Source organism: Hippoglossus stenolepis, chromosome 6, assembly GCF_022539355.2.
Source record: "Hippoglossus stenolepis isolate QCI-W04-F060 chromosome 6, HSTE1.2, whole genome shotgun sequence".
NCBI lineage: Eukaryota > Metazoa > Chordata > Actinopteri > Pleuronectiformes > Pleuronectidae > Hippoglossus > Hippoglossus stenolepis.
This window is the reverse complement of record NC_061488.1, coordinates 25,376,768-25,399,331: the sequence shown is the minus strand read 5'-3', so window position 1 is coordinate 25,399,331 and position 22,564 is coordinate 25,376,768. Positions and strand designations below refer to the sequence as shown.

Genomic DNA, 22,564 nt, shown 5'->3' with positions numbered 1-22,564 from the left:
CAGGGGCAGCAGTGCGGGTCGCTGGAGGAAGTCCACACACTCTGTGGTGTACCTCGCTATGCGATGCAACCACTCCTCTGTGTGGTTCTCCTTCAGCTGCTTTAAAAGCTGCGTTGGGCTGTTACCCAGGCCTCGCTCCCGCAGAAGTCGTATCACCCGGATGTCACATGCAAACCTTGATCATTGACAGATATATCAGTAAGTGTATTTTACATACTGCATTTCTATTTGAAAAGGCTAGAGAGTAAAGAGACGTTACTCACTTTTGTGTGAGGATGACCTGAAATTCTGACTTGTGTGCCAAGTCCAGTTGGGTCAGGACAGTCTGACTCCAGGACACATGGCTGGATCTACATTTGGTGCAGGTTAGTGTCTCTGTCACGATATTGTACATCCTGTCCACTCCAACTTTATCAGAGCCAAAGGTTTAAATCACCGCCAGTTCAAGTCTTTTCTGGAGGAGTTAAGTACAGAATATGGTGACTTGCCCTATCACACAGAGGTGCGATGGCTAAGCCAGGGAAAGGTGCTGGAAAGATTTTTCCAGTTGCGTGAGGAGATCTGTGAGTTCATGGAAAGCAAAGGGAAAGGCACAACAGAGCTCCGAAATAAAACGTTTCTGTGTGAAGTGGCGTTTCTGTGTGACATCACGAGCCACCTGAATGCGCTCAACCTGCAGCTTCAGGGGCGGGGCCGTGTCATCACTGACATGTACGCTACAGTGAGGGCTTTTAAAACCAAGCTGCGCCTGTGGGAGACGCAGATGCTGCAGGAAAACTTGAGCCATTTTCCGCACTGCCAAAAAATGAAAGAGCAGGTCGCTGCCTTCCCAACTACACAGTTTGCTGAAAAACTCGCGATTTTGAAGCCCAAAAAAGCAGGTTTGAACTGCTCAGTAATCCATTTGCAGCTGACGTGGAAAACGCACCATCAAACCTCCAAATGGAGCTGATTGAGCTCCATTGTAGTGACACACTGAAGGCAAAATATGAGTCTGTGGGCGCTGCAGAGTTTCCACGTTTCATCCCCGACACAATGCCCCAGCTGCGCTCCCAGGCTGCTCAAACGCTCTCTATGTTTGGCAGCACATACTTGTGCGAACAACTGTTCTCTTTGATGAAGACTTCACACAGGACTCGTCTTACTGATGAGCACCTTCACTCAATCCTGAGGATTTCCTCAGCTCAGAGCCTGACCCCAGACATTGATGAACTTGTATCCAAGATGAGACACCAAGTGTCTGGCTCAGACCAGTGAGCATCATAGAGCAGCAAACGGTGCTTTGACGCATTTTCAGTTTTTAATGCAGTTTCATTTTTGCATTTTTTTTCTCTTGCTACTACAGGACATTTGATTTTTCTTTGAAGTAAATTATTTTTGGCTGTTGTTTGCCTGTAGAAAATGTTTTCACTTGAAATTACTCTGGAAAAACTGCAGATAGAGCCATAAGCAATTAATGAAACTGATTTTATTACTTTTATTTTTATTTATTTATGTATTATTTATTATTTTTGTTTCATTTATTTCATAATTAATGTTGTTTTATAGGCAATACTCTATAGGCCTTGTTAGTTCCAGGTTCAATATGTGCACTAAGGTTCTTTCAATAAGTTTTCAATAAACGTTGAACCCGTCTGGCCCTTGACTTGTAGCAATTTTTTAATTTCGGCCCACTGTGTATTTGAGTTTGACACCCCTGCTCTACAGTATGGTATAGTATAGTATATTTTAGATATGAATTGTTTTTTAATACTGTTAATAGCCTTGGGAAAACCTAAATGTAAAATACTTACTAAGATAGCAATGCTGGCCGGAGAACTTGTTGGGGTGTTGGTGGCTTGGGCCTGTAAAGCATTCAGTGTAAGTGATTTGTATTAAAAACACAATTTAAACAGTTGCAATTTGATCTCTATTTACCTGTGTTACTCTCCTGGTAGCACTAAGATTTGGCTTTGCAGCCGTGACATGGGAACCACCAAATCTAGGCTTTGTAAACTGAAAGGCAATAGAGCAAAAGGCTGTGTCACGAGAGGGTTATATTGTAAAACAATCATTCAGTGAATATAATGTCAGTTATTCATTGTCAGTTTGTGAATGTTAATAAATCTCCAAATACCATTGACAAATTCAATAGGGGTCGCTGCTTTTGGATCTCACTGCCTGCTGTACTTTGTTTCTACCCCACAGTGCCTGGGAGGGTGGGACCCACTGCTGCTGCCTGTTGCCCCACAGTGCTTGGAAGGACAGGAGCCACTGCTACTGCCTGTTGCCCTCAGTGTTGTGTATATACTGTATATATTACTTAAATTGACAAGTGTTACCTTCTGAGTGTGGAATCCACATGTACACTGTCTCACATGGCCGAACAAAGACTGATGTGAATGTGCCATCCTTGGACATTTCTCAATCTAAAAATAATAGATGTACTGTACATTTGAATTAAGTTCATACAGCTTAAGTTACTGCTTTTTCATTTAAAAATGTATTGTGACAGTTAAATGTATTGTGATAGTATATAACAATGCAAATTAGTGACATTGTCAAGTTCTCCGCGGTTTTATTCACTTCCTGCCCAAACTTGAAAATGGCCTGGTTCACTGTAAAGGATGCGCAGGACAACTCACTCTTCTTTTTTTCCCTTTTTTATTTCCAATCCACTTCAATTCACAATGGAGGTTTGATATTGTTTGTAGGATTTTCACACTTTTAGTTTATCAGGGTAAATCAGAGTTTTGTTCAGGTTGATAACCTTTAAAGACACAAACAAAAAATATTTACAATATATAATTAACAGAATATTCATTTAACTGTACATAAGTACAGCAAAAATAGAAAACAAACTTGATACTATCTAAACAATAATATTCACATCTTTTGTAATCAAGTTGAGTCAACTTATATCATTTCCATTAACTTAAATTATTACCACCACACATTGCCAATATCAAAATCAAATTAAATCAGTCTCTTTTCTTTCTCCATACCAGTCACATCTTTTGTTAAGCCATGAGGTAAACACCGTCATCTCTTTGTCTCTCCGTTGAGACACCGAAGTGTCCACACAGGTTCTTTCACTCTCCTTAATGAGCCGGTGATATGTTGTTGTTGTTGTTTTTTCCCCCTCTTCAGCGGTGCGCCGATCTAATCGCACTGGGAAACCGAGAGTTGGCACTGGTTCCTTTGCGCTACGTTATTGTGGTTTAAAGAGGATTTTTGATTCTTGAACCCTGCCTGGGGGCTGGCCTGTTTCCCTCCTCTGCAGGCCAGACCCCAGTGTTGGCAAACTTTCTCAGCCGTGACATCCACTCTGAGTCTCCCATTCCCTTGTGTGATTTAGTTTTTGAAGATGTTGCCTTTGGTGACATAAATGCATGAACTTTTAAAATACATTTTAAATTGTAAATACATGAAAACAACATAGGTGGAACAGGAGAGCCAGACCATCAGTCTTGTAATATTATAATAATCCTATTAAAAACCCAGTTGTGGCATAAGGGTATTATTAAACAGATGAAATGAAATATTATGTTATAGAAGGTAGCTAAATAAATGTTTATGACAACATGACATGTATATATATATATATATATATTAGCAAACAATGGCGGGAGATAACAAGTGAAATTATATGTTTTTTTTATTTTCTAAAGAAAGGATGATATTGACAGGTTTGAAATGTACAGTGAAGGGAGGGTAAGTAGGGTAAGGAGCGGATGGTTTACAGGGTTGAGGAAGAGGAAGGATGGGAGAGGTGAAGGGGATTAACATGGTGGAGGGAGTTGGGATGTTGGGGGGGTGTTAGAGGGAAAATAAAGTCACTTCTCCCTCTTCTCCTCCTTCTCTCGTTCCATTGTCTCTTTCTTTTCCTGCTCCTTCTCCTCTTACATCTCCTTCGTCAGTTTCTCTTTCTGTTCATTCTCCTCCTCCTTTGCTATCCTGCCTCAGCGTTGGCAGTTGTCAATGCAGGTTCCTGTAAAGACAGAGATGACATATGGTTCAGTATTTTCTCTTTCAAAAGTCTCAATCTGAAACCTACAATCAGACAAGTTATTATTCAAATCAAACTGAGCTGATGAAACATACCTGAAGCTCAGTGTTCTGGACCATCAGGAGCTCCATGTTCTCCTTCATTGTCTTGGTTGAGGGAGTCCTCCTGCTTGGCCGCACACTTCTCCTCTGTGTCCTCTATTTTCTCAGAGCAGGCCTCCTTCTCTCCCTGCTCAAATTTGACTCTTTCCTTCAGAGTGTTGACTTTTGTCTTCCACTCCTCCACTCTCTGGAGAATCTGTCTGGACGGATCTGAGCTCAGCCATGAGCTCCAGGTTATTTTGTTCAGGTAACACATTTTCGATCACATCATCCATTTGAAGAACGACGCCCTCCATCTTCCTCTGTTTGTTGAAGGAGTCCCCCCTGTCTTTGAGCAGATTCTCCAGCTTCTTTATCTTCTCATAGCAGGCCTTCTTCTCTGCCTGCTCAGCTTTGAGACTAACCTCCAGAGCGTTGGCTTTTATCTTCCACTCATTCTGGATGGGGTGGACCTCTCTCTGGATGCCTCTGAGCTTGGCCATGAGCTTCAGGTTTTGATGTCCAATTGCCACTTTTACATTTGTGACATTGGCAATAACTGCATCTTTTTCAGAGATGATGTGCTTCATCTTCTTGTCAAAGGAAAGCTCAATCGCCTTGACCTGGTTGCACTTGTCGCTCAGCTCCCTTTTCACCCTCTCGATCTGATCGTTTCTAGGACAAGAACTCAATTTGTAGATGTACTTTTCTTTGTCCTTCAACACCAGCTTCAACTCCTTGAGCTCGTCCTCCAACTCTGTCTGCATGGCTCTTCCAGAGTCAAAGGCCTGCCCCTGTTTGACAGAATCAATCTGATCCTGCATGGCCTGTTTGTCCCTCTTCCACCTAGCATCCCTTCTGGACATCATGCACTTCAGTACCGCATTTTCATGAGCTAGCTCCATTCCCTCAAATTCCATTTCCTTGATCTCTCCATGGAGGAACTCAATCGTTTTGGTGGGAGATTCCACATGATGTACAACGGACTGAAAGACACAAACATACATATAACAGGTAAATACACAGTCCCATCATAAGTTTGGATACACAGAAAAAGACAAGAGGTCTTTCATCTTCATCTCTAATGATTCACACTGCTGAATGTAACTTTAACAGTTACATCACTTTCATCAATTCAGACGATTTCTCATCCATCCGTTCATTATCTCTCTTAAAACATTGATCATCACATGAAATTATTACGAGTTAATTTAAATGCTGTTTCTGCATTTCTCTTAAGTACAGTATCTCAACACTAAAGTGAAAGTGAATTATCCTAAACAGAAGCTGCATAATATCCACAGAGACTCATTTTATGGAAAGTATTGTAACACACAGACTGCAACTGTCACTTCAGACTGAATGTCAGGTGACTGATGTGATGGGTTTATTGAAAATTCACAGACAAAACCTGAAATAATGAAATAAAATGTAAGGTGGTCTGAATATGTGTAACACTAAAAGTGTCTCCTAATTATAAAATCTTACCTCGTTTCTTAAGTTGTGTCCCTTCTTCATCTTGGCTGAACACAGGTACAGGGTAAGTGTTGTAGAGAAAAATGATCCGTTGTCTTCTAATAGTCTTGATGTTTCTTGGAGCTGTTGTCTTCTCCCTGTCTTGGACTGGTAGCAGTGTTGACTATGAAGGGTCAGGTTGGAGCTGTTATCCTGTCGCTGTCTCAAACTCAACTGACAAATTTCAAAAGACATCAAAGCCCAACATTCTAGAAATATTTGCATGAGGGTTTCAAATGTGACATCAAAGGAACAGTTGGCTACACAATAACAGGCCCTCATATCTGTGTTCAATAGGGCCTCCCACTGTCTCCTACTGTTCGGTGCTCGGGCCCTAACTAGAACACAGGCATGAGGGTTTGAAATGTATAAACATAAATAGAACAGTTGGCTACATAAAAACAATATTGAACAAGAATTCCCTACCGTATTAATAAAGTCTAACCTGATGTTATCTTTTGTTATCTTGTTTTATCTTATTATATTCAAATAAATAATGAATTGATGTGTGCCCCTATCTACCAATAATAATACAAAAAATAAATATATAAATAAATAATTAAAGCCCTCAAAAAGCCAATTCATTTGCCTGAAAAAAGAATAAAATTATTATAATAATTATTATAATAATAATTAATAAAAATAAAATAATAATTAATAAAAAAATATTATTATGATAATAATAATAATTGGCCCGAGCACATGCTTTGGTGAGAATTTGAGGGCTTTAATTTGTTGTTGAATCCTTTGATGCTGATAATGCAGGAGTGGAGTTGTTTGTTGACGGCTCAGCATCAAAGGATTCATGGTCCATGTATGTCCGAGATACAGAACCTCGTGTTTTGATGGCGTGTAATCCAAACTTGACGCCACGCCATGCGCCACGGTCACACCGTGTGACGAAAAATCGATCTTTGAGGTAGTTTTTATCTCCATCTTGTTTAGATGACACTCATCTCAATTTGAAGTTGATCTGATGAAAGCCCTGGGACAAGTTCGTCAAAGTAAAAATGTGAAAAATGACCAAAATGGCCACTAAATGCAAAATGGCGGGCTTCCTGTTGCTTTTTTCAAAGTGCACCTCTAGACTTTTTTGTTTGTCTGGTCATGATACACCTGTATCGATTTTTTTGAAGATCGGTCAATGCGAACGCGTTCCAGGGGGCGCTGTTGAGCCATTTTGCCACGCCCATTTAAAATTACTCCAGAATACGTACATTTTCACCACTTTCTAATTTTCTGCAAACTTTGGTAAGAATTTGAGCATGTTAAAGCCCTCAAATAGCCAATTCATTTGCCTGAAAATTGTTTTTAATAATAATCCTTACAATTTCAATAGGGCCTCCCACTGTCTCCTACTGTTCGGTGCTCGGGCCCTAATAATGGTGAAAGTGTTTGTAACATAGAAAACTAAATAAATGTATATGACAACATGAAGTGACTGGGGAAATTACTCTTATATTTATAGTTATGTCATACCACTGTATTAAATGTGTAAATACTGAGAGTAAGCTGTATTCATACTGTAACCCCCGTATTCATACTGATATGTAACTTCGGTCGTTTTCAATGAATGACTTGCTAGCTTTAGCGTCGTAACGTGCTTACGTAAAGCTGGCGTCCCGTAACCTCCGGCGGTGGCCCCCTTCACGCACCGGTACTGTCCCCTCGCTGTCGGAGGCAGCCCCAGCGCTGCTGTCTGTGACCATACTCACCTTCGCTGCTTCAACATTTTCAACATTTCTGTGTTGTGATTGGTCAAATGTTGGAAATGTTGGAGAGAGGGGAAGAATCCGCCGCTGCGATCGAATCCCACTTCTGACAGTTTGCTTTTCATTTGGGCAAAGCCATCGTAATGGGCAGGATCACCAAAAACAATGAGTCAGCCTTCAGGGAAGAGGTCGAAAACCCGGAGAGTGGGAGCTGCAACAACAACCTCATAACCCTAACAAAACAGGAGAAGTTATACTGGACGTCAGGAGATTAAAACATAACAGACATCAACCCATCAACATCGATGGAGAGAGGTTGACGGCAGACTCTTAAATACCTGGGAGTCCACATCAGCCAGAATCTTACGTGGTCCAGCAACACAACTGCGGTGACCAAAAAACGCTCCCAGACACACACAATGCTCCCACAACAGCTACTGGTTAATTTCTGCAAGTGTGCTATTGAGTCCATGATCACATGCTGCAGTGCAGTGTGGTACCCTGGCTGTACCACCGAGAACAAGACCTTTTGATCGCAGTGAAATGAGTATGGTCAGATACTCATACATGTATTGACTGATTGATTGCAGCAGACCCGCTGAAGAGATACCAGCAGGCTGGTGTGAATCCCCCTGTTGCCTTGTATGTGGACTGTGGCTGCTGTGCAGAGGCAGGAGAGACCAAGCTGAAGGCCAGATTCAGAGGGTGTCCAGACATCACTGTGAAGCTGGATATCTGGCACTTCATTCACTGACTTGCCCTGGGATGCAATGCATCATATGCTCATCAGCTGTGGCCAGTCTATGTCACACCTATTAGTGTGCATGTTTGAGTGGGATGCAGCAGCTCTTGTGTAAAGCAAAAAGACTGCAGCTTAAATCCCAGGGCCTGTTCTCCCTCTCTGATGGCGGCATCAATAAACATCTGTCCAGAGAGGAGCTGGTTCTACATCAGTAATTTATGAAATTAATTAAGTTCCGTAATTGATTCACTTTATCTCTATTGTTTCAGGGGAGCTCATCTGGATTCAGTACCTGCTTCTACAGATTCAGGCTCTGCAGGACATGCACCCTGATTCTGAGGAGACAGCTCCACTAATTGAGTTTCACATAATACAGACATCTACAGTAGTATATAGCTTGTGTTTGTCATGGTTACACACACACAATATTTCCTGTTTCATGTTATAGGTCACTTCCTGTTTTACTTTGACACTCACGCTTGTCTCTGTTCTTTTACGTAACTTCACATCTGCCCTTGTGTCTCACGGATAACCTTTGCCTAATATGTTACACCTGCGTCTAGTTAACCCTGCTTCAGTTAGTATATATGGTCTGCGTCTCCACCTCTCCAATGCCAGTTCGTCTCGTCTTGTACCTAGAGTTCCAGCGTTATATTCACGTCTAGTCTTGTCTTGTGTTTTTGACCATGTTTTGTATTATTCAACCTAGCCTGGACCTAACGTTTTGGATACCTCTGCCTTGTCTCTTAGCCTCTGTGTACCGAACCTGAATTGGAATAAAACGACCACTGTTTTTGGAAATTGGACGTATTCAGCCTTTACGGTACAAACTGGCCAGCATGGACCCAGCCGATTCAGCTCCATTGCGCAACACCATCAAAGCGCATGGAGAGAAGATTGTGAGGCAGGAGGATAAATTACGGAGCCTGAGAGAAGACCTCGCTTCTACCAGCAGTCAACACACCCATCTGCTGACATCATTTGTTGAATAACTTACCTTCCTCACTAATCATGTGCGCTTACTCCGTGAGACAAACGTTTCCTGTGAAGCAGCAAGCATTCAGGCGTCTTCCACACTGTAAACCCGAACAGTACTACAAACTCATAAGTATTATGGTTAGAGCACTCAAAAACAACTATCGAGTAAACCCAACAATAAACTTCTGAGTTCTGTTAACTATTGATGCTGTTTTAATTTCCAATGGATCAAAGTTTCTGAGTGAACATCCAGATATAAATTAAAATGTATGAGTAAACGGAGGCGCTGTAACGTAGTGCACATGCTAACGTTGCTGTTTGAAGTTAGCTTGTTAACTTCCGTCGTGTATCAGCACCTGTTCGATAAATGAGGACCGGTAGAAACTTTTCATTGCGCTGTAACGTAGCGCACATGCTAACGTTGCTGTTTGAAGTTAGCTTGTTAACTTCCGTCGTGTATCAGCACCTGTTCGATAAATGAGGACCGGTAGAAACTTTTCATTGCGCTGTAACGTAGCGCACATGCTAACGTGGCTGTTTGAAGTTAGCTTGTTAATTTCCGTCGTGTATCAGCACCTGTTCGATAAATGAGGACCGGTAGAGACGTTTTTCACTTAACTAAAAAAGGAATGTCTTCAATCTGGGATATTTTCAAATCCTCTATTCAATTGGAATTGCAGGCAGTTAAAATTTAGCATAGTCCAAAGAAGAAACAGTCCCACAAAATGTGGGACTGATTCAAGGAAAAAAAGTGGGAAGAAAGCAATATACACAAAATGGATGGAGGAAGGAAGATATATTTTATGTGAGCCACATGTCCAATGAACCTTTTTTAAGTATCCATAAAATGTTAAACAGTCAAGTATGGGTCTCCTAAAATTGTACTATGAATTGAGTGCAATAATTGAGTAAATACTACACCCCTAATAAGCTAAATGAAAGCAGTATAAACTGTAAGTCCTCTGTCCAAAGTCCAATGTTTTAGTCCTCTGTTTTTATGATGAATATACAATGCATTTCTATGATCTTGAAGTCATATTTAATAATTTACAAATTGTTCCCATTTTATGTGAATAAATATTTTTACCTGACCATTAATTTGTATTATATGCCCATTAAAGGTTATAGAGACTGCTGGTGAAGGCATTTCATCAACCACTCCAGAATCACCAGAAAGCCAATATTTTGTCGGTGAGTTTAATTGTACAATTCTGTTTTTAAATCTGCATTTGATTATGATGTCCATGACTGGACTAAGGTGACTTATTTCATATTGTTTTTAAATGTGCTCCTGCAGGATCACATTGAGGGTGACACTGTTCTTTCTACCGCAATATAAGGTATGTTTTCTATTTGCATATCTTGCACGTTAAGGATCCTTACAAGCATCATAAGGTTTTCCTCAAAGTAAATGTCTCTTCCTCACTGATAACCAGGTTTCCAGTGATTCAATGGAATGGAAGTGCAAGTTGTGTTCTGTATCCCTAAACACTCGGGCAAAGTTATTTAGACACTATCGTTTGCAGCATAGCCAGTTTTCAAGAGTTAGCCCTTTGCCATGCCCCTACAGCAATTGCATTTGTACTTTTCAGTCATTTAATGCAATAAAAACTCATGTATCACGGTGTCATAAAGACCCAGAAGAAATAGTCACAGCTGAAGGAGCACATGCATTTTCTACTTGTCCCTTGTGTGGTTTTAAGCAGCCTTTTTCTAAGGCAACACTATTTTGTCATTTGAGGGGTCATTTAAGAAGTCATGAGACGGTAGTATGCCCATTCAAGAACTGTACATACATCACAAATGTATATTCATCATTTAATGCACACCAAAGTAGAAAACATTATGGTAGCTCAGACTTTGATGATAATGTTTTTTCATCAGAAAATAACAATTCCCCAGACATGGCTACAGCTGAATGTGCAGGCGAGGGACCTAGTCAGTGTGAGAGCACAGATGCATTAGATCTTTCTGAGGTTGAGAGTCAATGTGACAGTGACAGTTTAGGAGCCCAGTTGCACCATAACTTGGCATCATTGTTCCTAAAAATGCAAACAATTCTTAATGTATCTGACATGGCATCTCAGGAAATAGTGGAGCATTTGACTCAGATATTTTCCTTGTCCCAACCTCTTCTCAAGAAGACCATTAGAGAGGTCTTACAAAGTCATGACATATCTGCTAGTGAAAACACTCTGGATGCAGTAGCCAGTATTGTTATGGACAGTAACATTTTCATCAGTGCCACAGCTAAAGGGGGGCAATTATCTTCATGCAAGAGAAGGAGAACCTTTGTTGAGAAAAACTTCCCTGTGGTAATTCCTACAGTATGTGCTAGAGCCAGGACATACAGCAGTGCACATTCCCATTCTTGAGATGATCCAGAGACTGTTCACACATACTGACATTCTGGACAAAATTCTAGAAACAAAGATGGCAGTAAAAGGTCATTATGAGAGCCATCAAAGTTGTAAAGTGTCTGACGTACAGCAGTTTGGCTATGAAAAAGCACTTGGTCCTCTGTTACGAGACCCGAGTACTCTTGAACGAGATGGTGTATTCATCGAGTCCATTGGTAAGGCAGTTCGGGGCACAGTCATGTGTGTGGTGTCTGATAATCTTGCAGCCCATTCCTTAGCAGGGTTCACTAAGTGTTTCAGAACGGAATACATGTGCCGATTCTGCACAACTACTCGAGACAAAATTCAGTCTCATGAAGTTGGTGATGGATGCTTTATTTTGAGGACAAAAGCCAGCCATGACATCGATGTGCGTGCTGTAATGCACGGGATATTCAGGGTCAATGTGGTGTTCAGGGAGACTGTCAATCAATCAATCAATCAATCAAATTTTATTTGTATAGCCCATATTCACAAATCACAATTTGTCTCATAGGGCTTTGACATGGTGTGACATCCTCTGCCCTTAACCCTCAACAAGAGTAAGGAAAAACTACTTAAAAACCCTTTTAACAGGGAAAAAAGAACGTAGAAACCTCAGAGAGAGCCACATGTGAGGGATCCCTCTCCCAGGACGGACAGAAGTGCAATGGATGTCAAGTGTAAAGGAGAACATCAAGATAAAGGTTTTAGCAGCATTGATAAGGGTAAACATTTTGAAGTATAACTGAAGGTCAGTGAATTGGTGGATTAATGTCATTAATGGTCAAGTGTCTGAGGAGAAATACTATGTATCGAGCAGTCCTGCTGCAATCATAGTCCATGGTCAGCAGCCAGCAAGATCATGATCCACCATCAAGATCGGTTGCCACTATAGTCCACAGTCATTGTCCACTGCCACCATTAGGATCCATCATCAGCTGCCACCTCGGTCGTGGTCCACCACCAGTATCTGATGCCAACACGATAAAGGATCTGCCTTTATTATCACGATCAGCCAGCACGATGCAGAATCCGCCATACTGGATCCACCATTGATGTCAATCGGTCCTGATCTGATCATGATGTGGCCACAGCCGCGGCCCTGGATCTGGGGACGATAAGGCAAAGGGACTGGACTCCGGGAAGAAGTCAAGTCAGTAACATGTATTGATGGGATATGAATTACTTTGATGTGATAACGATTGAGAAGAGGAAGGAGAAGCTGGAAAGAGAAGCTCCGTGTGTCATGTGTCCCCCGACCTTCTAGACCTATAGCAGCCTAACTAAGAGCAGGTCTAGGACAAGCCTGGACCAGCTCTAACTATAAGCTTTATCAAAAAGGAAGGTTTTAAGCCTACTCTTAAACGTACAGATGGTGTCTGCCTCCCGAACTGAAAGTGGGAGATGATTCCACAGGAGAGGAGCTTGATAGCTGAAAGCTCTGGCTCCTACTCTACTTTTAGAGACTTTAGGGACGACAAGTAAGCCTGAATTCTGGGAGCGCAGTGCTCTAGTGGGTTGATAAGGTACTAACAGCTCTTTAAGATATAATGGTGCCATATTGTTAAGGGCCTTGAAGGTGAGGAGGAGAATTTTAAATTCTATTCTAGATTTAACCGGAAGCCAGTGTAGCGAAGCTAATACTGGAGAAATGTGCTCTCTTTTCTTGGTTCTTGTCAGGACACGTGCTGCGGCATTTTGGACAAGCTGCAGAGTCTTTAACGACTTACTGCTGGAGCCTGATAATAAGGAATTACAATAATCCAGTCTGGATGTAACAAAGGCGTGGATTAGTTTTTCTGCATCCTTTTGAGAAAGGACATGTCTGATTTTGGAGATATTACGCAAGTGAAAAAAGGCGGTCCTAGAAATTTGTTTTAAGTGAGAATTAAAGGATAAATCAGGATCGAAGCTCACTCCCAAGTTCCTGACTGTTTTATTGGAAGCAAGGGCAATTTCGTCCAGCGCAGCTATATCGTTAGATAATGTATCTCTAAGGTGTTTAGGGCCAAGTATTAGAACGTCTGTCTTATCTGAGTTTAATAAGAGAAAATTGCGGGTCATCCAGGTTTTTATGTCCTTAAGACATGCTTGGAGTTTAGTTATTTGATTACTTTGTTCAGGTTTTATTGACAAGTATAACTGGGTGTCATCCGCATAGCAGTGGAAATTTACAGAGTGTGTCCTGATAATGTTTCCAAGTGGAAGCATATATAATGAGAATAAAATTGGGCCGAGCACAGAGCCTTGTGGAACACCATGGTTAACTTTGGTGCGCACAGATGACTCATCATTAATTTGCACGAATTGGGAGCGGTCTGAAAAATAGGATTTAAACCATTTTAGGGCGGTTCCTTTAATGCTAATTAACTGTTCTAGTCTCTGTAATAAAATATTATGGTCAATTGTGTCAAATGCTGCACTAAGATCTAACAGAACGAGGACAGACACAAACCCCTGATCTGAAGCTATTAGAAGATCATTAGTGACTTTTGCCAAGGCTGTCTCTGTGCTGTGATTGGCTCTAAACCCTGACTGAAAGTCTTCATATATATTATTTTCCTGGAGAAACTCACACAGCTGATTGGCTACAACTTTTTCTAGGATTTTAGACAGGAAGGGGAGATTAGATATCGGATGATAATTGGCTAAAACCTCTGGGTCTAAGGTGGGTTTTTTGAGGAGGGGTTTGATTACAGCTATTTTAAAAGACTGTGGTACATATCCTGATGATAATGACAGATGTATTGTGTTCAGTAATGAACTGTCAATTAGGGGCAGAATTTCTTTAAGTATCCTGAGCCAGAGTCTGGAGCATTTTCATACAGTCACTGGTTTCCCACCCAATGTCCTTCATGATCTTTTTGAGGGTATTGTGCCTGTAGAGCTCGCCCTGCGTATTGGGGAGATGATCCGATGCAAATACTTTACCCTTGACTCTTTAAACAGGAAAATTGTCACATTTCCATACCTGCACACCGACAAGGTTGACAGACCCCAGTCTATTTCCAAAGGTTTCACTGTAAAGAAGACTATTGGTGGCAATGGCCATGAAAATGCAACATTACTTAGACTGATGCCATTGATTATTGGTGATTTAGTTCCTGAGGAAGATGGAGCATGGGCTGTACTGATGGACTTGAAAGAGGTGGTTGAGTTGGTGCTTAGCTCAGCATTTACAGATGAATCCATCCAGTATTTGCAGACAAAGATACAGGACCATAGACGCATGCTGCAGGAGGTTTTTCCTGATTTCAGACTTAGACCTAAACATCACTACATTGAACATTACCCTGACCTCATACGCCGTTTTGGGCCTCTTATCCACCTGTGGACAATGAGATTTGAGGGTAAACACCGCTTTTTCAAGCGTGTTGTGCATGACACACAAAACTTTAAGAATGTGTTGAAAACTCTTGCAACCAGACATCAACACATGGTCGCATACTATCTCAGTGCCCCATCATTTTTCAAACCTCATCAGCAGACATCAAGTGTCTCTTCTGTGATGGTGTCAGAGCTTCCTGATGTTGCCAAGGCATACATTAATCAAATAACAGACAGCAGCATGATTTACAGCACATCGCAGGTCAGCATAGATGGAATGGGTTATGGTGTAAGCATGTTTGTGTCTGTCGGACAGGAGGGAGGCCTGCCTCAGTTCTGCAGAATCTAACAAATCCTACTTGTCAACAACCAGGTTGCTTTTCTTTGCAGAGAACACAAGTCACACTACATTGAACACCTGCGATCCTATGAACTTACACCAGGGATTTTGTCTGTTCACACTGTACCAGAGCTCAATGACATGGCACCTCTCTGCATACAACACAAATGGAACATTGCTCTTAACACCCAAACGATTTACTTTACTGCACTGAAAAGTAGATTGGTCTTTGTACCCAATAATGAAGTCCACTTTAATCGAGACCCACATTTAGTCAGTGAGTTTTAAAGGTCAATGCCAATTCACTTTCATATTTTAGGTATATTGACTTTAAATAGAGCATACAGTCTCAGTGGCTGACAGGGTTGCTTCAGGATTCTGACTCTTTGAAAAGGATACAACCATCAACTTCTCTTCTATGAAAATCCATGCACACAATGAAAACTTTCTTTTTTGTGTGTGAAACAGAACAGTGAAACGCCAACACATCCCAATATGGCTGTTCCCCAGAAATTTCTGCTCCGTGTTTATGTTGCCACTGATGTGGCCATGAAGCTGATGCTTACTGAGCGACCACACTCAGTAGAAGATCTGAAGAGCCTAATGCAGGAGAAGTTCAAGCCAAGGCTGGACTTTGACTTTACCCTGGCTTATGAAGATCCAGACTTTGGTGGACAACTTACCGTTCTTTCGGACATTCAGGAGTTGCCTGAGAAGGGCACATTGAAAGTCGTGAACTCTGAAAGTGATGATGGCTCAACTGCAAGTTCTGATACAGACATACTCCCACATGTGCCTTTAACACAGCGTCAGAAGTCTTGGCCTGATTATTTCCCCATGCCTACTTTTTCTTATGAAGTGGAGCACATACTCGAAGAAGGAAATGCTGGCTTTGATAGATCTGGGAAAACACTGAAGCTGTCGAGGTCCCAACATCACTGAACATCCTTGAAAACCTGAACAGATGCATAGCTTCAAACCATACCCACATGAAAGGAAGTGGGTAAGGCAGCTGAAGCTCTGATTACAGCACATCCATGTCTCAGAGAACTCGCAAGTCAGACTGGATGGTATGGATGGAAGATCTCCTTGAAATTCAAGATGGGGAATTATCGTACCAAGCTTGCCAGATCTGGGTGTGCAGAGGTGCTGGTCAATACAGGCAGGAAGAGCCAAACCAACCCTTTAAGCCAACCACCCCATTGCAACATCAAACGAGCCAAACGAGCTGAAGTGAACTTCCTACCCAACTTTCCCCACGGAGAGAACCAGGCCAGTTTGGAGCAAATGCGACTTCAAATCCTGCAAGAAGTTGTTCTGATTCAGAAGCTAATGCAGTCGACCTTTTCCCTTCATCACAAAGACATTGTCGAGGGAAATCCTCAGGTGGGGGACTTTTTGGAGAGATGGCCAGCCCTGCGTGTTCAGACGCAGGTAAAAACTGTTCCTCTTATGTTTGCCATATAGTAACATGAACATAAATGCTTCCCTGTGAAAATCCAAGTAGAAAACTCTCAATTAATCTATATACATGAATGTGTTTTTATGTCTGCAGGTTTTTGCGGAGTTCCATAGAATCACAAATGTGAACTTGCGCAGCCAATTCTACTGCGAGCTTGATCGACACACACCAAAACTAGTTGCCCTGTACAGGGAGAAGGCAACCAAGACAGGCAAGACGGCAGAAGCACTGCGAGATATCCTCAGGGTTTATGACTGCCAGGTAAGTTTAAGATGAATTTCGCCATTGGCACAATGTTGCTCATATATATTGTGCAGACATTACAGATTGGGCCATCTCTACTATGTGAGCGTGAGACGAGCTGAATTAAGCTGAACAGTACTAACGTGTACTTTGTGTTTGATTCGTTTTGATTTTATGAGGCAGGTATTTAAAAATGTGCGCACCGTGTCCACATAGTTCATCTGCTAAACACAACACAACAAGTGCACAGTAAGGACATCAGGGTTAAAGTGACCAGAACGATCATGATCTGACACTATAGATTAATAACTAAATACATGTGGTTATCAGTTTTTGTGAGCGACACAGACGGGCAGACACACACACACTGCAGACAGAAGTGTTAGAAGTACTTTCCCTCGATTATCACACAGAGATTTTTTAAACTTCATTGTTGCAGAAGAAGCTATGCCCTGTTTATCTAGGAAGATAAATATCATTTCTGCAGGTTTTTATAAAAATCTAAAGTTTGAATCATGGGGGGGGGGCACCCTGATACAGTAGATTCTGCACACAGGTCTAAACTGAATTAATGTCGAATTCAAGGTGATCACTGACCACCGTTGTATACAGATTTTTTGCTAAAATTAAATATTTGTATAATTACTTTTCCTTTTATTCAAGGAACAAGTGGATGTTGACATGAAGCGCATTCTGACCCTTCGTGCACTCCCTGTGTACCTACGGGAGGATGGCTCACAATTCTTCAAGACCTTCTGTGTAAGTACTCAATTCACGCACTGAAATGTCAATATCAGTTACTACTGTAAGTATGACAAATTGTATAGAAAACCAACTTGAATACCTCTTGCAGCATTTTAGCAATTCAAATACACTAGATTTGTATTTTTTTTGTTCATCTCAATTCAATGTGAAAATGTGATTTGTCAAAGACTTATTGGTGACTGTTATCATGCCTCCTATACATGAAGTAATATCTTTCTAGAAATTACCCAAGTGTAAGAAATTAGGATGAAATCCACACTCCTCGTTTCATCCAAAAATGTATCCCTCAGTTTAGTTGAAGCTAATATATGCATTTAAAGTTTTTAAAAAAGCAATAAACATATACAACTCCCAGGAATTGACCCTTTACTGCAGCTCAGCAAGAAAAATGTACAGAAGGAAAAAAGACTCGATACAGATGATATGACCAGGTTCTCTAAACATGCATTTTGACCTGTGAGTGTTACATCAAGACACACTAGGGGTAATATCAACTTGTTCTTTTTTGGGAGATCACAGATGAGCATACAGTGCATGATTTGCAAACTTGCTTCTGAAATTATCCCTTTAACTGGATTGCTTGTATTTTGCAGCGGGAAGATGAGCCAGACATTTCAGACACTCCTGTGGCTCTACTTACTCTCGTCACTGAAGACGCCAGTGCTGCAGTCCACTTTAATGCAGTGAACACTTCTGTTGTGGTGGAGGACGAAATTGTTGTCGGTGATCTCCCCAGGTTGACAGATGCGCTCGTTCTTTGTTTTGGCTTGTTCTATGCACTGCATTTAAATTATCCACAACAACTAATCAACACATTCACCTTCATACAGAAGATGGTGATGTGTCTTGATGATGCAACATTTCCAATTGGGGAACTTAAGTTGAAGTTAACGTTTTGGGTTACCTTTTTATTTATTGGTTAACAATGTATTTTATTTGCACTTTTAAATAAACCTTTATTGGTTATTTTCTTTATTTGCACTTTGAAATAACCCTTGTTTATTGTTTAAGTAAATTTGCTGCAATGGACATTTATGGTTACTTGTTTAATAGAAATGCCAATATTTCAACGAAATAGTGAAGTTGCTGGAAATGTTTCAAGTTAATTGTTTTATTTTAAATAAAAAACTTGAATTGTAATAATGGAGTTGTATTCATATTTTTGAGCATTGCTAACTAAGAATGGCGAATTTTTTTTTTTTTTTTAATTTTAAGTTGACTAGTAGTAATTTTGTTGAGTGACTTTCCGTCAGTGTTGGAGTGTAGCACAGTCACAATTTTTAAGTTAATTTCCCCTAGCCTTTAAGTTGTGCAAAATCAAATTTTTTAGTAAATGAATAGTCAGTGCAATGTAAATCTAATAAGCATTGTTAACTTAATTTGATTGAGCATGCTGAAATGAAAAATTTTAGGAAATGTACCAAATAGATTTAAGTTCAGATAAACTAAAAAAAAATTAATTTTCAAGTTGACAAATGTAAATCTTTTAAGTACTACTTTACTTAAAAGTTATGGTTCTGTTACTTAATTTTTTTTAGGTAATCAGTTACCTCAAACATTTTGAGTACTGTGACTACTCACATGTAAGTGGGTGAAGGCCCCACTTACATGTGGGGTACCTTAAGGATCCGTTCTAGGCCCTGTCCTATTCTCCCTATATATGCGGCCCCTAGAATCAACTTTTGAAAAATATAATGTCTCTTTTCACTGCTTTGCAGATGACATTCAGTTATACTTGCCCCTGAACGTTAAAACTAAGACTTCACTGCAGCCCCTGCTTGACTGCCTAAATGACATAAAATCCTGGATGAATTCAAACTTCCTCAAATTAAATAACAATAAGACTGAGGTTATTGTATTTGGACACTCTGAACTGCAAGATGTGTTCACCCTTGGCCGTCTGGCTCCTAATATTCACTCCACTGTAAAGAGTCTTGGTGTTCATTTTGACAGGGTTTTGGAATTCGAAAAGCAAATTCCCTCAGTTGTCAGGTTTAGCTTTTTTCAACAAAGACATGAACCCAGAAGCACGACACTTGAGCAGTTTTGGGAGTAGCAAGAGTTCTGGTTTAATGGACGATAGCAAACAAATCCGATAGGGAGCAGGCAAAAAGGGAATCCAGGGTCCAGAAGGCAGGTCAGAGCAGAGATCAGGCAGAGCAGTGAAACAAGGGATAACGCTGGAAAGCTAGGAAAAACACACAAGACGATCTGGCAAAGAACAGAGGAAATGGGCAGGTATATATACTGGGTGACTGATGACTGATTGAAAGCAGGTGAGTCTGGGGGTGGGGCAGGTAATGGGATCCGTGGGAAGAGAAGTTTCCCTAACCCTAAAGTTGTGACACTCCAAGCCAAAGTAAAGGCCTATCTCCCACAAAAAGACATAGAGAGGGTGATCCATGCCTTTTTAACCTCCCGTCTTGATTATTTAAATTCCCTGTATGTGGGCTGAGACCAATTCTCTATTAAACGCCTGTAGCTCATCCAAAATGCTGCTGCTCGCCTCCTGACTAGGAAGAAAAAGAGAGACCATACATCCCTAAACTGGCTTCCTGTTTGTCAGAGCATCGATTTTAATACCTACTGTTAACTTTTAAATCTCTAAACAGACTGGCACTGCCTTACATTACCGACATACCTTAGACAAGGCTCATAACCAAAGGTGATCGCTCCTTCGCAGTAGCCGCCCCCAAATTTGCGGAACAACCTACCACTTCACATTAGATCTGCCCCCTCTCTAACACACTTTAAATCAATACTTAAAACACATCTGTTCTCCTTGGCTTTCTCCTCGAGTTGAGTACATTTTTATCTCAGCTGATTTTATTTATTTTATATTTAATTTTCTCTTATTTTAATTATTTTATTTCTATTTTATTTTTACTACTTGCACTATGATGTATTACATGTTACTGTCCTCTTGTTGTACCATTACACTTGTGAAGCAGTTTGGTCAGCCAAGTTGTTTTATATGTTCTATATAAATAAAGATTGACATTGACATTGACACAGTTACCGACACTCCGGCACCAGACTCCTCTCCCAAGGCTCCCGTTCCGGTCCTGCCAGCCAGCTGCGTGGTGGAGGCGGTTTCCTGGGGGGTGGAGGAAAAGGTGCTCCATGCCCAAGAGGATCTGCAGGTTCCTGATGGCTGTCCTGCCAGTCATCTGTTTGTGCCACGTACCCAGCCTTTACAGTCTACCTTGGATGGTTACGATATAATGGCTAATTATCAAAATCTCTATTCAGGAAATGAATAAGATGTTCTAACTTTCAGCTTCTTTCATTGATCAGCTGGTAAAGCACTTGCTGTATTTAAGTTAATTTGTAGTATGCTAAAATATTTCTATCATTTAAATTCTGTAGAAGCCCAACTTATGAAAACTGTTTGCACAAAGGTTTTTGTTGTTTGTTGCCTCCACAGATATCCATGGTCTGGCCAGTTCAATCATAGCACAACACACATCATTAAACTCAATCAAATTTCATCTATTAATGTGTAATAAGTTTTGTCCTTCCTGAACAGTGACTTCAATCAGCTGTAAACACAATCAGTACAATTAGCACAGTTCAATGACAATATACACCTACATACATCTAACTGAAAAATGATCTAATGAATCTAATCTTACCCTCTTTCTTCTCTGTCGATTCCTGAACTTTTCAATGCTACTGCAAGAGCTGCAAGGTCCAGTTGGATGTACCGGAAGTTCCTTCATACTGGCTCATAGTACGTCTTAGTACGTCATAGTACAGGCAGCTGGAAAACAACATGAGTAACATGAGTATATTATTAACAAATGGAAATAGCCTCGCTACATCACCGTTGGAAGATCCACAGCAAACAAACACAATTACTAAACAGTTACTTACATACAATGGCGTCATTTTCCACACGGCAAATCCGGACTTGCAGCGAGAGCTTCGGCCAAATGTGCAGTGACTGCCTCGTTGTGGGTGGGGCTCAGGCTGTGAAAACACAATGATGAAATAGATCAGATAAAGTAAACGTATACAATGTATTTTATACAGCACAGCGCGTCTCTTCTTTAATCTTACCCTTGCTCCGGTCCGTGGCGCCGGCCATTTGCCTCAGAGGCGTGAAGAGACGGACAGTTTCCTATAAAATACAACCGGACAAAAAGTTATGTTTATGAAAAAACTTAACGAGAACAAACTCTCGAGTTTAAGCAGTTCGTACATATTTAAACATACACTACTTCTGCTCAAGCACTCGATGCTCTCTTCTTCTTTTAGCAACTTTCTCGCGAATCCCACAGTTGTTAACACGTTATTCAGATCTGCGAGGTACTTAGTTTAGCAGTTAGCAATGGCTTCTCTCTGTAGCTTAGCTCTTACAGTAATTTGGGGATTGTGCGCCCGTTATATGTCAAGCACAGTGTTTTGGTGTCAGCAAAAAGACATCTCTTCGATGTATCATCAGATGTACCCTGAAAATTGTATCACTGATTACACTCATTATAGCATACTTACTTATATAAGGCAAATCTATTCAAGCTACAATTTATGATTCTATAATTACACTAAGCCTGATGTATTTATAGGAGAGGTTTTCTTAAAAGGGAGTTAGTACCTTTTAGAAAAAGGTGTAACCTCTGCACCACTGAGTGAAACTATCCTGATTTGCATTTGTTAAGATCAAAGTTTTGTCAGTTACATGTGAAGGCCTCCCCTAGACCTAGATTTTTTTGTCCAAATTCAGTGTAGTTAATAATTGTATATTCAAATGTAATTAGAAATGGGTTTCGGGGAAATATTATTAAATATAACATTTCTAGGTCATATGTCAGAACAAGATCTAGTGTGCGATTTAAAACAGTGAGTGAGTGGGGTTATTTACATTGAGTGTATCAGTGAGCATTACCTTAAGACATAAGTTCCTTATCCCATCCTTTTTCAGTGTTTCCTTCTCCCAAATCTTAAAAATTGCTTCTTAAGTACCAAGTTGCTGATTGGGAGTCGGTGAACGGTGGATTAGGTATTGGTAGATAGGTACTTTAACATCCC

General features: G+C 40.7%; 1 protein-coding gene across 1 annotated transcript; it reads right to left on the bottom strand.

The window, feature by feature from the left end:
• Positions 1–4,576: 4,576 nt before the first annotated feature.
• Positions 4,577–5,786, bottom strand: LOC118110676. The gene is made up of 3 exons (XM_035158621.1): positions 5,557–5,786; positions 4,692–5,054; positions 4,577–4,600 (listed from the first exon to the last, which is right to left on the bottom strand). Exons 1-3 carry the CDS (start codon positions 5,776–5,778, stop codon positions 4,577–4,579), a joined length of 609 nt encoding a protein of 202 aa, XP_035014512.1. The 5' UTR covers positions 5,779–5,786.
• Positions 5,787–22,564: the final 16,778 nt, after the last annotated feature.